The sequence below is a fragment of the Mucor velutinosus genome (assembly GCF_035048745.1).
Source record: "Mucor velutinosus strain NIH1002 chromosome Unknown tig00001563, whole genome shotgun sequence".
NCBI lineage: Eukaryota > Fungi > Mucoromycota > Mucoromycetes > Mucorales > Mucoraceae > Mucor > Mucor velutinosus.
Genome location: NW_027041904.1, coordinates 579,504 through 594,941, shown reverse-complemented (window position 1 = coordinate 594,941; position 15,438 = coordinate 579,504). Strand labels below are relative to the sequence as shown.

General features: G+C 40.3%; 6 protein-coding genes across 6 annotated transcripts; 2 read left to right on the top strand and 4 right to left on the bottom strand.

The window, feature by feature from the left end:
* Nucleotides 1-1,773: 1,773 nt before the first annotated feature.
* On the top strand, nucleotides 1,774-5,189 carry MSF1 (phenylalanyl-tRNA synthetase alpha subunit, mitochondrial; the record flags this gene model as incomplete). The annotated part of the gene is made up of 13 exons (XM_064828038.1): nucleotides 1,774-2,323; nucleotides 2,382-2,605; nucleotides 2,661-2,789; nucleotides 2,857-3,042; nucleotides 3,131-3,249; nucleotides 3,304-3,412; nucleotides 3,467-3,593; nucleotides 3,655-3,792; nucleotides 3,846-4,098; nucleotides 4,151-4,395; nucleotides 4,454-4,555; nucleotides 4,610-4,761; nucleotides 4,821-5,189. The coding sequence occupies 13 exons, from the start codon at nucleotides 1,774-1,776 to the stop codon at nucleotides 5,187-5,189; spliced, it is 2,703 nt and encodes a 900-aa protein (XP_064685240.1).
* A 1,656-nt stretch (nucleotides 5,190-6,845) lies between these two features.
* Nucleotides 6,846-7,371, bottom strand: ATC70_008792 (uncharacterized protein; the record flags this gene model as incomplete). The annotated part of the gene is made up of 2 exons (XM_064828037.1): nucleotides 6,846-7,152; nucleotides 7,298-7,371. The coding sequence occupies 2 exons, from the start codon at nucleotides 7,369-7,371 to the stop codon at nucleotides 6,846-6,848; spliced, it is 381 nt and encodes a 126-aa protein (XP_064685239.1).
* Nucleotides 7,372-7,958: 587 nt separating this feature from the next.
* Nucleotides 7,959-9,437, bottom strand: NAG1_5 (Glucosamine-6-phosphate isomerase (Glucosamine-6-phosphate deaminase) (GNPDA) (GlcN6P deaminase); the record flags this gene model as incomplete). The annotated part of the gene is made up of 4 exons (XM_064828036.1): nucleotides 7,959-8,179; nucleotides 8,239-8,829; nucleotides 8,896-9,006; nucleotides 9,077-9,437. 4 exons carry the CDS (start codon nucleotides 9,435-9,437, stop codon nucleotides 7,959-7,961), a joined length of 1,284 nt encoding a protein of 427 aa, XP_064685238.1.
* A 2,560-nt stretch (nucleotides 9,438-11,997) lies between these two features.
* ATC70_008790 (uncharacterized protein) lies at nucleotides 11,998-12,648 on the bottom strand (the record flags this gene model as incomplete). The annotated part of the gene is made up of 1 exon (XM_064828035.1): nucleotides 11,998-12,648. One exon carries the CDS (start codon nucleotides 12,646-12,648, stop codon nucleotides 11,998-12,000), a length of 651 nt encoding a protein of 216 aa, XP_064685237.1.
* Nucleotides 12,649-13,320: 672 nt separating this feature from the next.
* On the bottom strand, nucleotides 13,321-14,398 carry ATC70_008789 (uncharacterized protein; the record flags this gene model as incomplete). The annotated part of the gene is made up of 5 exons (XM_064828034.1): nucleotides 13,321-13,409; nucleotides 13,472-13,545; nucleotides 13,600-13,845; nucleotides 13,907-14,047; nucleotides 14,127-14,398. The coding sequence occupies 5 exons, from the start codon at nucleotides 14,396-14,398 to the stop codon at nucleotides 13,321-13,323; spliced, it is 822 nt and encodes a 273-aa protein (XP_064685236.1).
* A 408-nt stretch (nucleotides 14,399-14,806) lies between these two features.
* Nucleotides 14,807-15,253, top strand: ATC70_008788 (uncharacterized protein; the record flags this gene model as incomplete). Its single annotated transcript, XM_064828033.1, has 3 exons — nucleotides 14,807-14,933; nucleotides 15,040-15,136; nucleotides 15,196-15,253. The coding sequence occupies 3 exons, from the start codon at nucleotides 14,807-14,809 to the stop codon at nucleotides 15,251-15,253; spliced, it is 282 nt and encodes a 93-aa protein (XP_064685235.1).
* Between the last annotated feature and the right edge of the window lie 185 nt (nucleotides 15,254-15,438).

Sequence of the window (15,438 nt, the reverse complement as noted above, 5' to 3'; positions counted from 1 at the left end):
ACATATTGAAATTTACGTATAGTGTAAACTAGCCGATCAATCTCGCTACGCTCAACGACGGCGTCTCCCTGCAGGCTCTTGCTGAAGACATTTCAAATCTAAGATAATAAAAGTCTGGCATATCAAGTAGATTTTAAGCAATCAATTAATGGTAAAAGAAAGGATATATCAGAGTCAAGAGGAGAAGGTATCCATTCGCTGATGCTGCTCTTAATATGGCGATATAAAGCTGGCCATGTGTAAATACAAGAAAGGAAGTTATTCTAGCTAAGTAATTGTCCTTTCAATTCCATGGTCCACATTTAATCAATATCGCCATCATCCTTGCCATTATCATTGTCATTATCAGAAAGGCATTTAGGCCAGCCAGCAGCAGCGCCATCCACTAAAATTGATTCAAACCCAGTTTATTGTTTTCTGTTCAAGATTGGACGGATTTCGTCCTTTTTTCGACTTCTTTCATCTGTTTTGCGATATTCGACTATATAAACTGTGATGATCACCCTACGCTCCCTAATACAAGTCCCTGGTGGTAGGGCGAAGTGGTAGAACTCCCGTATGCCAACGGGAGGATCCCGGTTCAAATCCTGGTGAACGCAAGTTGTTTGATTTTTTTGACGTAGTACTGATGTCCTCGTTTGGTGTTTTTGTACTCTTATCCATGATCTATATTTTGACGATTTCCGCAAGACTGTACTGGCTCTAGGAGTCGCACCTTATTAGTAGTAGATTTCTTTCCCAACTTAGTTCAAAAAATATCTTATTCCCCTTCTTTGCAGACATTGGGTCCACCAACAGTCTTTTCTATCCCTCAGCATGACATTTAAAGGACTTTAAATAAAACCTGGAGCTCGACTCCCCTACAAAAAAAACGCTCCCTAATACACTCCTGGAGTACTTTTCAAGGCGCTTTCAATGATGCCTAGTAAAATAGATGTTTTGACTGAACTTAATGAGCAATTCCAAAAAGTCTGAAATAAGGGGATTGGCCAAAATATCGAGATTTTGCATATAAAGATTTCATAAAAGTGGTTTCAGAGGTTACGTTAGATTGAGAGAAACATTTTGATTTGATATATACCATAGTAAAAGTCTTTGTTTTGGAGATGAAAAACGCAATCGTTTAATTTTCGATGAAAACCATGAGGGGTATCTCATGCTTTTTGGTCGATTTTTGCACCGCATATTACCATACTCTTCGATGTTTTAACGACAGAACTTGAAGTTTTCTACACTCAGTTTAGTGGTTGAATCAACGAGGGTCAGCTTAAATAAAAAATAAAATAAAAAAAGTTTGGTTGTAAATCTTTGGGCACAATCCCCTCTAATCTCCCCTGACATTTTGATTTTTTCTGCTTGCATTTTGAGTTTTTTTTTCGCCTACTTTATACTTCACTTTCGCCTACGTCGTTTCATTTTGGCCAAACTTCTGGCTTGCTGATGCCTACACTTATTTTCTTTATTTAATCAATTTTGCGTGTATTTCTAAGCTGCTACATATGGTGGTCCTCGTTGGTATCAGCAGTGGTATTTACATAGAGGCTCTCGCGTTTGTTTACTTGAGATGATTACCAAACCAAAGCTGCTACATACATTACCATAGGCAGAACCAGTTTAACAGCCATCCGTTTCTAAAAATATCCGAAAATGAGGAAAGTAATCTAACTATAATCGATATTTGACGCCATTCAAATTAATTGTTCTCAATATTTGTCTGATGAGGTGCTTGTTCTCGAAAACCTTTTTTCTCTTTCTCTATAAACAAATATCACTATGAGTAGCATCGAAGACGCAAAGCTTCTTAAGCAATTGAAGAAGCAAGAACTTAAAAAGCTGGACAGAATGAAGCGAATCCAGAACGGAACTGCAACTACACATGACAGAAGGTTGTATAAAAAAGAACGTGACGCCATGAAGCGCAGACTTGCAGAGCAAGAAGCAGAGAACGTTGCCAAGAGAAGTAGAAGTAGAAGCAATGGCAGTGGATCTGCAGATGAAATGTACGCACGACTTGAAGAGGCACGACAACAAATGGATGAAGATGCTGATGAGTTTGGTATGTGGGTGGACGACGACACTCAGGATCATCCGGCTCCAGTTGAACGTGTAGAACGAGTTCACAATCGTAACTTCAACCCGAAGAAGCAAAGAAAGCAGTTCTGGGCGGAAGGCAGTGAAGCATTGCTCACTGCATTCATCGAGTCTTTCAAGAGGTGTGGCGAGCCCGACTTTAGACTCGAGAAGCCCTTGGAAGTGGAGAAGCCTGCTAGTTGCAACTGCTCAATCAGACGCACCTCTGACTTGACTGGATTCATGTTTGGTGGTAATTGATCGTACAAAATTAAGCTTTTCATTTTTTATTGATTAAATTGCTGTTTTAGGACCTTCGAAGTTCTCAGTGTCATACTGTGATCATCAATCTCTTTTGGAAACCCTTGTGCTCTGTCAAATGCTCCCAACTTCCACTCAACAACCAAAATCGGCAATCCATTTCTCAGTTTTTGAGTATGGTAACATTGCCAAGCTAGATGGCTATGTTTCCAACCATGGATTCACTAAAATCTACAATTCTTGGTGTTTGCAACGAGGTGGATTCAGCAAGGACGTAAGTCTACCCCTTGGTAGTATGATGTCCGCTTACATGTATTCTTTGATTGTAGTTCATTCCGATGGATGCCTCTGTATATAACATGCTTCAAGCGATTTACAGAAATGTTCATAAGCATGCAATGGATCGTCTGCGTGAAGAGAATTCGTTGGATTTGCAAGTAGGTTGCTATGCTTGCCATGTAAGTTGCATGATTATCGTATGCAACTTAGAAAAGCCTGGAGCATCTCTCTAAACAAAAAGGATAGGGTGCTGAACGCAAGTTTGTGTCCGTGGATGGTAATTTTTCGTGGAGAAGACGCAAAGATCGCAACTCTAGCAAGAACAACTGGGAGCAGGGCATCTTTGCTCCGTCAAGAGCAGAGATTGCCTTGGTGGCACCTCCTGAGGAAGTTGAGCGGTTCAATGATCACACTGAGGTCACTGACGAAGAGGTACCTGAAAGATTAATATATGAGGCACTTTTTAATAACAATTATGTCAAATCAGTGCTTACTTTGAGATCTTGACAGTGACTTCAAGGCCGGTGTTGACCATAGACGACAAAATGGCAACCGATTTGATGAGTGTGGTGTGTTCTCTTTGAACTGTGCCAGACATGGTATTGTCGAGCGTATCTTTGACATCTTTGGTGGCGAAGGGTAAATCAACAAGGAAAGACGCGATCTAAGAAAAGCTAATATCATAATTTGTAGACGCAAGTACGCTTTGGCTGCAATCAGTCATGTGGTTGATAACTTGGGAGACCAAGAAAAGCTGGCTGTCTTGTATGACATCGTTTGCATGTGCCAAAAAAGAATAGAGGTAAGCATTCAGCTTGTTCACTACTCATAATCTTAAATGCCTTATTTGATTTAGGAGTCTGTCCCTCTCATAAATAGACATGACCTCATCTATGGCGTAGCCATTTTCCATGCTTTGGCTCACAGCCTCAACTGCCAAGTCAAATACTTTCCAAGATATGTGAAGGGTATGGCTCTCACAGGTAAGCGACTATGAATTTCTCTGTGAACTGTAAGACCGTTATTAATTCATCCAATTTATAGATGGCGAATCTGTTGAAAGAGTGTGGTCCCACTGCAATCATTTTGTGAGCATGTCTCGCAATATGAGCAAGGCCAACCGACATGCTCTTTTGACACAGGTCTTGGACAAGTATAGAAGTGACAAGATAGATTCTTTGGGTAAGGACCTCGCATATGTTGACGGACGGAGACTGACATAGCTGTCATTCTAGCCTCTTACATCAACAGAAAGTACAAGAAGGTGCTTACAAAAATGCGTCTTCTCAACATGTCGATAGCAGAGTACAAGAATTTGGAGCAGGAGTGGCTCAAACATGCAGATAATCTCTGTATTTTTCCTGATTTTTCTGGCCTGGAACAGATTCAAAACAGTGCTGAGAGAGTGGAAGCTTTGCGTAACGCAAAGGTACACTATCTGATTTTGGTTGCTCAGCATATGACGCTCATCAACAAGGAGACAAAGAGGTAGGCTTTTAATCAGTAAAGAATTACAGATCTAACCTTGTTGTGCTTGCAGCAAATTTACTGGGTATCATGTTGAGCACTTGAGAAAGACCTTGCTTGTCAAGATCCAACTCATGGAGCGCCAATTTGAGTTCTTGCCTGTCAACAGGCCCAAAAATTTCAAGGATCCTCTGTTTGGCGAGTATCATGTCCAAGTCAAAGACTGCAGATATGATGCTCTAAACAATTACCTTACTCACCTCCTCTTTGCCATTGTCATGAGAGAGAAAAAGCTGCATCAACCTGCAGGCTCCTCTGGTAAGTCTTATCCAAGTTTCGGAATGGCTGGCAAGGGTCTAATGAACAATCTATGTAGGAACTGCCAAGGCAGCCCGTATTGTAATCTCTCTTGAAGCATTGCACCGGCTAACCGAAAAAGTCATTAGTCGCATCAACACTTTAGTGTTAAAGTATTTTGGTAATATAAGCAATTGAGTGGTTAGGATTTTGTACTCAACAATATTCGCATTAGATGGTGCTGAAGACAAGATGACGATGACCGTTGGCAGGGAAGTTGAAAAGCTGAGAACTTCAGCTCAAGGTGAGAACATCTTGGGACTGTCGGATGCCCTGGCAAACTGGCATCTTCTGAACAGACACGTCGAGGAGGCAACACTGTTAATTGTAAGGCCATCAGATGAAGCCACCACTTGAATCGTGTGCTCACCAAATCCAAACAATAGGAGGAATCAAATAGGTTTGTCTCCAACCTTACGAAGGAGTATGATGAGATGGAGAGGGCTTTGAGAAGCCAAGAGAGCCATTTGCTGAGAAGGCAATTCCTTCAAACTTGTCGCCGGCTCTACGTAGCCAAGAAGACCTTGCAGCAGGTCAGAAACCAGGTCCAACCTACCATCAGTCTTACACCAACCCCAGATGGCTCAACCAACGATCTGGTGGTCATTGAATATCAGCAGTTTGAGTTGCTCAATGAAGGTGATGCTGTCGCTGAAGAAGATAGCGAAGATGATGATTTCGCGGAAGGTGGCGATGATGAAGAAGACCTACAGGAAGTCTTACGGGAGATCGGGGATGCGTCATTGGGTAGGTAGAGCATTTTCCTTTTTTCCAATCCATTAGACTTTTCTTTTACTTTATAAATATTCCAAAAGCTGTATATAATTGCTATATACTATTAGACGAAAGTATAAATAATACAAAATATATGTATAATTAGTTATAATTTATTAAAGTACAATTTGATGCCTAAATTTACCGTCAAAGTGATGGCATGCTTGGGAATGTTGGTTTGAGATGATACCAAGGACTAATTACCATGTAATACTTGGTAACATCGAGCGGCAAAGCATAAAGATAGAAAAAAAATCAGTTTCAATTGTTTGTGATAGTACATGACTAGAGAGTACCGTATACAGCATTTTTGGTTGTAGGTTATTAACAAGAATGTCAGCAAATGACAACATGATACGAGAAGACATAGTCTGTGATCATTAACGTAGTGTTTTGACATTCAAGGATTGCAGTAATCAAAGGAACATATATGGCTTGAAGTGGAATAAATTTTTAACAGTTTTGAGTCTTTGAAGTTGTAGCTCGTACAGACAATCCATAAACCACTGCATAACTAACGTCTGAAATGTCAAATCTTTCATTAGCACTTCCCTAAACATATGCCATATAATTCGTTAACGATATACATCGATTCAACTCAAGTGAATCTACTGTTTGATTTTTTTTCTTTCTTACATTTGTCGTCTTTTGATATATCTCATGTCATATTGTACTATTATCAACACATGGTAGTGGCTAGCTGCCATTGATACTCCTTTATGCGTTGTTAGTGTACTTTCACAATTTTTGTTTGTTGGCAGCTGTACAATGATTCAGAATACTATGTATTATCACTTCTAGATATGAAGAAATGTCGATAACGTCTGCTCTCAATTTAGACATTAATTCTGTTATTCTGACAGCACCAGATTGTCTTTGAACCTGCTGAACATCCCAAACATGTAGTTTATAAGAAACCCATCTGGCTTTGGTTTCTAAAATGGCTGTTGGCAAGATATAGTTGTCAGGCCCTGATACCATCATATTTCACTTTCCCTGACAATCAGATGTATCACCGTAGAGCAGACGTAGAGTATGCGATCATGATCAAAGATCAAGTAACATCTGAACCATTACTTGGTATTTCATTAACAAACGAAATTTACAAAGCCAACGTGTACTAATCTTCGAAGAAGCTTTTATTCCTCAAGATTATAACGCGAGCGCGCTTCAGCAACTTGCTCCTGGCTGGCCGTACCTTCCAATGTCGAAAACAGAACTTTGATCCTTTTCTTGATTTCAAATTCATTAAAAAAAGAGAACATGAAAGCAGTGAAGTAAAGAAAACAAGGTCTCCAAGAACGATGATTTTGTCCTCTCATTGCCATATACAATAACATGGTCTCCTCAAGAGGGTTTTGCTCAATCAGAGCGGCATCAACCTTTTTAAAAATGAGCAACCAGTCTCCAACCTTAGCGCAGAAGTCCATTCCAAGATAGCGCTTGTTGTAGTTGTTCATGTTTAGCTCCGTTTGGTGGCGAAAGCGAAGTGTGTAAAATGCAAAGCACATTCGAAAGATCTGCATCTCGGAAATGGGCGGCTGCTTACTCTTGGTGCGCTTCAATTTGAAATCATTAATTGCTGCCAACAAAGCTTGCCAGATGTTCTCTTGATCACCTTTAAAATCATTGACTATCTAATAGGCCTCATCACGCAATTTGTTTCTTCTTTTGTTGTCGTTTTTCCTGTCTTGCTGCTTTCTTTTCTTTTCTTCTTGAATTTCTTCCTCAATTATTTGCTGCTTCTTCTGCTCAATTTCCTCGGCAGTAGGGCGAACATCAATTGCTTTAGGAGCTACTGTTAGGGCTGTAGCATTAGCGGCTTTGGGCTTACTGCCTGTCCGGTAATCAGTTGTCTTGCGTTTTGGGGATGCTGCAGTGGTAGTATCTGATGTAATATCTAGTTGGAGAGCAGCTGATCTGTTGCGTGTTGTGGGTGGTATGCTATTTATGAGGTGAAAAGTGAGCTGTATTAACTGAAGTTGTTTCGTTAAGAGAGATTCAAACGTTTAACAGTCGTCAACAGTTGGGGTCCCTCTAGACGTGGGAGATGCTATGACCTACAATCACTACATGAAATGGATATAACTAAGCATTAAGGTCTTTGATAAGTGGTTTGAACAATTGCAATCGAAGTAAAATATGATGTTCCATGGTAACCATTATAGATTGCAGTATATAACAAGAGTATGGCATTCAAATCCATAGGCCCATGGCAAAAGATACTCCATGCCTATGGTACCTTGCTCTATACTTATGGCACTATATACTTCATACCTATGGCACCCTGCTCCATACTTACGGCACTTTATACTCCATACCTATGGTACCCTGCTCTATACTTATAGCACTTTATACTCCATACCTATGGTACCCTGCTCCATACTTATAGCACTTTATACTCTATACCTATGGAACCGAGTGCCATACTTACGGCATGTTGTCTCGTAGGGAACTGCGAATTTGCTCGTGTCTCTATCGTGCCAATATGAATGCTTGAGTCATATCTTGTCATTGCTCTACGTTGCCCGCGATATTTGTTTTTGTAGCTCGAGTTTCTTTATCATCTGTGCAATTCTTGATTGAAAAAAGGAAGGTAAAGGTCAAAGATCCAACACAATGCTACTTGGTGTATGTGATATTAAAATAAAAACAAATATTTACTGAACTTTTGGAAGAATATTATTTCAATTATCATTTTCGTCCCCTTGAGCGTTGCTCTTATCTTCATCACTGTCATCATCATCAGCTCACAGCTTTTCAAAATAGATGGTTCTGTCCTTAAAGCCCTGAAGCAATGTATCCATCGAATTATCGCCGTCATAGACATCGAAGGACGTCTTCCCGTCACGAACAGGAGGAACAATGCCAGTGGGCCATCCAACCATCTTCACGCCCAAACTACGCATCTTCGCGTCATTGAACAAAGACAGCCAAGGAACACATTTGTATTGTCTTCTGCTAACTTCATCTATCCTCAATAAGATTAGCAATCCTATTTATTTAAAGATTATATACTATCACACTTACTGAAGGCTGCAGAGACTGCAATCTGCAAACTTTTCTTCATGTCCGTCTTGGTTCGCTTTCTTACTGGCTCATGACCAGTGGCAGGAGAGGTGATAACAGCGGCATGGGAGGTGATAGCAGCAGAGTGAGCAGATGGGCCGCGTAGCTTTGCTGGGATCGGCAATTGCTTAGAGTTGGGAGCGCAATCTGGCACTCTGGAGGCGCTGTTGATGTCCTCTTCATCTTCATCATCGTCACCACTACAATAACTACGATCATTGTCGTCTCCATTGTCACTCTCATCATAACTGCTGAAAACGCCTTCGGAATCAGCCTCAGCATTTTGATCATCCTCGTTCTCATCGTTCGTGTCAGTATCAGTATCAATGTCATTACCAGCAACGTCAACAAAAGCGACATTGACAGCATCAACATCCACATCAGATTCAACAAGAAGAGTCACCTCAGCCTCATCGGCCTCAGCATGGCTGTCATCCTGGTTACCAAAAGCCGGCAAATCGATAGCTGCAGGCACTGCGGCAGGCAAGACAGGATAATGCAATTGCTTGCGTTTTCTTGTCTGTCTATGAGGAGCGGGAGCAGCCCTTTGTGCTTTAAAAATCGGTTATCAGAAATGATGAGTTTTGCTGTGCCAATTGCATTTTCCAAATCATTTACCTTCAGTAAAACGCACTACAGAGTTGCCCAACACCATTCTTCTCAAACAGCTTACGATTGAAAATGTTGAGAGTTTAGCATTGACAGTATTGACGCATTTCGTTGTCATAGCTATGAATCAATGTGCAATCAATTTTTTTAGACTCGACATTGTACCAGCGAGACGTACAAGAGTACTTACCTGAATTACTATACAAGCCTGGAGGATACAATTCCTCATGCAAAGTATCAGTGTACGTTATCAAAAAAGCATGGGTGTTGTAGTTGGTCATCAAATACTTCAGATTGTTGTTCATTTTCTTCATATCATCTTCAAATTGCTCGCTTCTAGCAAGCAAAGAAGGAATTTCAGCATTGTTTATGGCGGCTGCAACTGACTCCAACCGCCTTCTTTCATTCTCTCCAAGCACGCGGTACTCGGCTGAAGTCAGTGCGGACAGCTCGCCAAAGGACAATCTCTCCTCCTTAGGCCTAAGCTTGTTCTTGGCAGCCATCTCTGTCATAAATACCGACCATTCAGTGGCTGGAGAGCCTTTCAACATCTCTATCTTGCCATGGAATTCGTCCAGCTTGTCAATGAACAAGTTGCCACAGACGAATCGGCGAACCTTGTCTTCTGAAAGCCTGCGGCTGTTGTCATCACTGTTCACGAAATCGTCAACCAATTTGTTGACATTGCGGAAGAGCTCTTTTAACGAGCTAGTGATCTCTTGAGCAGTGGGCAAGTATTCAGGCAATGATATTTTAGTTAAAAAAATTAGGAAGAAAGAAGTTTGAATTGCGTTTCATTGGCTCTATTAAATGATCTTTACTGCGTTCTAATACGAATGTTTACAATTGTTCGTCACATTAAATCTAAGGTTTATGGTTCCCCCGATTGCAGAATAACGACTGACGACTGATGACATTGGATTAATTCCACAGGTTGGATCCAATTAAGCGATATCAAAACATATATTCTGCTTATTCATATCATATATGGAAAAAAATTGGTACAGGCCATCACTAATGAAACCACATCCACTGGAAGATCTCATCAATGCTTGCATTTCAAATATCCTAGACACTGATTTATATCAGTGGGACGACATCGCCCCTCACTTGACAACTCATAATGGTCAAATGATGAAGAGCTGCGATAATGACATGACTTAATCATAGCTAATTATATATTGCACTACCCTGAGTATTCTGCCTGAATAATGCGAAAACTCTCGAATCTAATCTTCCATTTGATATAGTCGATCATATTATAAAATTTACATCCCCAAACTAAACCTTTGAAAATCAATACTACCTCGCTATGATTATCAAACAAGGCCAACATATAATCCAGATGGTAGAGCATTAGCCTTACAGCATACAACGCTAAAAGAATCATACAATACTTATCAAAATGTTGTTTGAAAATTGAGTAAATCGTTGGTTCTTCATACGCGCCTTTTTCGTGCCATATTTTTGAATTATAAAGAATGGGAGTAAAAGGTATACTAAGCCCCAGGAACTGAGACGTTATTCTAGACCTAATGATAGCAATCTAATAATAAACCTCTCCACAGCCAAATGCTTAAGCTGGACATGAATTATCCTACACGCAGCAGCGTGTTCCCACCAAAAGACGTTATTACGTATTTTTAGTATGAGGAGCCAACAAACGTAATATGTACAGCAAGTAAAGGCTTTCATTTTGATTATCAGGCTTGCTACGTTATCAAGTGTTGATACCACGTAGACAGACGTTCTTTTGATGGGCTTTTCGGCCGTTTTTACCGCAATGATCGAATCAAGGAAGCGCATGTAGAGGGAGCATTTTGGCCAGAAATCGCAAATAGTGGGCTACAGAATATGAGAGATTTTTTTTTCCTACTCCAAAGGGAGGCTCTAAAAAAATTATACAAATTTACCGGTTAAAACAACGACAGTGTTGTTTCACATAGGTCCAAAAATCGACCAAAAAGCATGAGGGGTACCTCATGGTTTTCATCGAAAATTAAACGATCGCGTTTTTCATCTCCAAAACAAAGACTTTTACTACGGTATATATCAAATCAAAATGTTTCTGTCAACCCAAAGCAACCTCTGAAGCCACTTTTATAAAGTCTTACTACGCAAAATTTTGACATTTTGACCAAAACCTTTATTTCATATTTTCTGAAATTTCTCAGCAATTTCATTCAAAACATCCATTGCAATTAGCACCATTGGAAACGCCTTGAAAAGTACTTCAAGGATGTATTAGGAAGCGTAAGGTGATAGCCATAGTGTATATAGTCGGATATCGCAAAACAGATTAAAGAAGTCGAAAAAGACAAAGTTTGTCCAATCTTGGACAGAAAAAACATACTGAGTTTGAATCGATTTTGGCGGGTGGCGCTGCTGCTGGCTAGCCCAAATGCTTTTCTGATAATGACAATGATGATAACAATGATGGTTGCGATGCTGATCAAATGGGGATCATGGAGTTGAAATTACAATTGCTTAGACCGGATAATTTCTTTTTCTTGGGAGTTTTTCCTTATAAATTTGTTTTGCAATGACAATATCTCAAAAAAGTCGCTGTAGATCTCATAAAAGTCCTGTGTTTAAGCATGGCCAGCTCTGTGTCGCCATCTCAAGAGCAGCATCCGCGAATGGTATCACAGTTCTGCCGCCAGAAAATGCGACTCGGACGGAGGATGTAGTGAACCAGAAGTCTTATAATAATATAACGTAAATGCTGCATAAAAAATATTGGTTTGTACTTCCAAAGTTCTGTTTTTTAAATCAGGTTTCATCCCTAGTAGTATAGTCATTGTTTTATACTATTATCTCTGATTTGAAATGTCTTCGGCGAGAGCCTGCAGGACGACGCCGACATCGAACATAGCAGAATAGATCGGCTAGTGTTGAACGTACTACGAAATGCATTTGCATTAATTTCTTTTTATTCAGAGAAAAGCAATCACAATGAATTAGTAATGGTTGAAGGTTCAAAATGCATTATTAAAAACTAGAACAAGCAACGAAAAACAAGCGATATACGGACAGAGACATGTACAACAAAAATATACAGCTATATTGAATATTCTTTATAATTTTAAATTACCCAAAAAGCAAGCGGATTTAGACCTTGCTAGCCTCCTTGAAGTAGTTGGCAAGAGGACCTCTTTGAGGAACAAACTTGACATAACAACCATCAGGTCTGAGCTTACCGGCAGCACGAGCTTCAACGTATTCAGCACGGGCAAGAGGAGTGAAGCCCCACTTCTTGGAGATGATGATCTTTTGTTGACCAGGGAACTTGTACTTACAACGTCTCAAAGCTTCAATGACAACAGCCTTGTTGGAATCCTTGGTACGGACAGAGAAGATGATTTGACCAATGTTGACACGAGCGACAAGACCGTTAGGCTTACCGAAAGCACCACGCATACCAGTTTGCAATCTATCGGCACCAGCACAAGACAACATTTTGTTGATACGGGTGACATGGTAAGGGTGGACACGGATACGCATGTGGAAGGAGTCCTTACCAGAGGTCTTGGACATGTACTTGTTGGCACAAATACGACCAGCTTCGAGAGCTTCAGCAGACAATTGTTCGTATTCGTTGGAGACCAAGTGGACGCAAAGAGGGAAATCATCGACAGATGCCTTCTTGCGACCTAAATCGTAGATTCTGAGCTTGGCATCGGGGACACCACGACAGTATCTGGACTTGGGATAAGGCTTGTTTTTACAGTATCTGTAACAGCGAGCAGGACGACGACCCATTTCTGTAAGTTATGTGTTAAAAGAGTGGATTGGAGGAAAGAAGATTGACGAAATACAGCACATTGGATCCTATTTATGCCCTCCTCTCCATTGCTACGACACCTCCAATTAGTAATCAATTCAATCGAAAAATACAGGTCACTTTGAATGACTAAATGTAGTAAAGTTGACAAATCTACACGAACAATTGCTGAATCAACTGAAGCCATGTAGCTTGAGTGGTGCAACTGCAAGCTGCTCTACTACATTTGTGGGCCATTCCAGTGAGGTGCGCTGTGTATCTCCAATTGAATCGCATACTTGGACGAACATTCCCCCCCTTATAGCATCACATCCCCGCTCCCACATGTCCATCCATCCACTCATCCATCCATTCATTAGCGAATCCATCTATCCATATGCTTTTGTGTATTTCGTCTGCGCATGTATAAACAAATGTAGGTATATCTTACCAAACAAATCTAGTACAGATGATAAAGAAGGAATCTCAAATCTCAAACTGCAACATTTCGTTATTGTCTCTCACTGACTTGCCCAGTACCCCCCCCCCCCTCTCTCTCCTCTCGCCGCCCACCCCCAACTATGTAGTTTCATCCGCCAATGTATCCTCTCGCCCACCCCCCCCCCCCACACGCACACTCTATTCCAAATTCCGGCATCAACCAATATTCTTTATTTGTCGTCCTTTTTAGGTCTAACTTGAGTGCGTACAGTCAATTTCAAACCTTGTTTTGCTAAATGTCTAGACAGTAGACTGGATTCTATTTAACAATTGTGTAAATATAGTTAGCAGGTGTTTTTAATATAACAGTGATTGTATTACCTTTCATTCCAGGATACGACTTTGCCGAATAGACTGTAAATGGATCCGAGAAGACTTCTTGAATAATCTTGTTCCTACGAGTCTCGTAAGCATGATGCGCTTTATTTGTATTCTCCTCTAAAACATACCTTGCCAAATGTATTAAGCTAAACTGTAGTCGATATTGACCCGTCATACGTATGCTTAGATCAGGAAATGAGAAATAATACGCTCTATCATTGTTCAGATCTTTCAGTAGTGAGGGCGAGCTCACCAATGATCCGATCAGAAATCGCAGTGGATGTGGGGCTGTTCCTTCGATAATATCATATCGCTTCGTCATATCTACCGACCAGAGCGATGCGTGCATAATGTAAAATGGGCATTCTATATGACTATGATAGCATAGTTTAGACTAAAATACTGAAATGGAGGTTTTCTCTTGTGAATGCTTACTCTTGTTGCGTTGAATTGTTTGCATTATCTACAACAACTAATCGGACAATGGGTGCAGGGTCAATAGGCCGTCTGTCTTTTTCGCCGTAGCCTGACATGCGGCATTGCTGAGGTTGCTCCACGATATCTAGTTTATAAGTACTATAACAAAGATCAATAAACTCTTAGGCTAGGCATTCTAATCATGTCTCTTTACGTCTTATCCTCAACTGAGATTTACTTTGTATCAGGTTGTGATTTACCATGATCTGACATCATTTTCTTTAAGTTTTCGTTGTTCATACTAAATAACTCGTTTTGGTGATTGTTAAAAGAAAACTTTGCCGATAGATCGGTATGGGGTTCCAAAAACGTAACAGCCGGTGGTTGCTGCGTTTGTGTGTTTGTAGGGAAAAATTCATCATGCTCTTCATCGTAATTGATAAGATTGTTGAATAGGTCATCGCTATCGTTTGACATTGACGACGGTAGTGGTGGCGTGTTTTGTGTCATTTAGATTGTGTATATTAAAAAATAAGATGTAGAGAAAAGAAAGATGAAAGAGAAAAAAAAAAAAAAAAGTTCAGATTTATATAGAGCACCATAAGTAATTTTGTGTGCGAGCGAGGAGCCAGTTGTGCATTCGTTTAAAACTGAGACGAATACATTAAGAAAATCGTAGATTTACAAGTGATTCAATGATGTTTAAATTGGAATCACTTTCCAAAATAAGGGCAATATCTTGTATATATGGTTAACTCCGCATAGCTTATGGAGGTGGATGTCCTGGGCATTCATCAATGCTGGCGAGCGAGAGATCGTTTGGATTGGAATAATCCAATCATTATATAACTAGAAGGATCTGTCAATATTGCTGCCTTTTTGTTTACCCCGAAACCAAAGCATTTAACTATATTTGACATGGATTACAAAAATCAGCAGCAAGGTAGCTACTACCAGAATCAAGGGCCTGCTCCCCCTCCTCCTCAAAATGCCTACTACAATCAGCAACATCAACAGCCTTATTACCCTCCTCCACAAAATCAAGGTAAATCACATCAGATCGTGTAATCGCTTTTTTACTTGATTCGATCAAAACAACATTTATAGCCTTGTATTAAATCTTGTCCTCCTTAAATCTGATAAAATATTAGGATACTACCAATCACAACAACCAATGTATTACAGCCAGCAACCACCCGTACAGCAACCGCAAGCATCTAGAGGCTGCTTGGGCACCTGTATGACATGGTAAGTAAACCTCCGCTATAAATCATGTTGATGCGATCAAGTAACCACCTTGATGGCAGTATCTCAGGTCTCCTTTGCTGCTGCTTGGCACAAGAGTGCTGCTCCATGCTTATTTAATTGACATAGTTACACTGAAATGGTTGCAATTTTGCAAAAAGATCGGGAATTTCACTATTTGTTCTCTCTTTCTCGACATTCATTTTGAATACACTGATAATAGCATGATTTTTTTCCGAGATTTGTTTTTTAAACCATGTCTAATTTGGATGCCATCGAGTTGCACAAACACTAAATACCTTGAG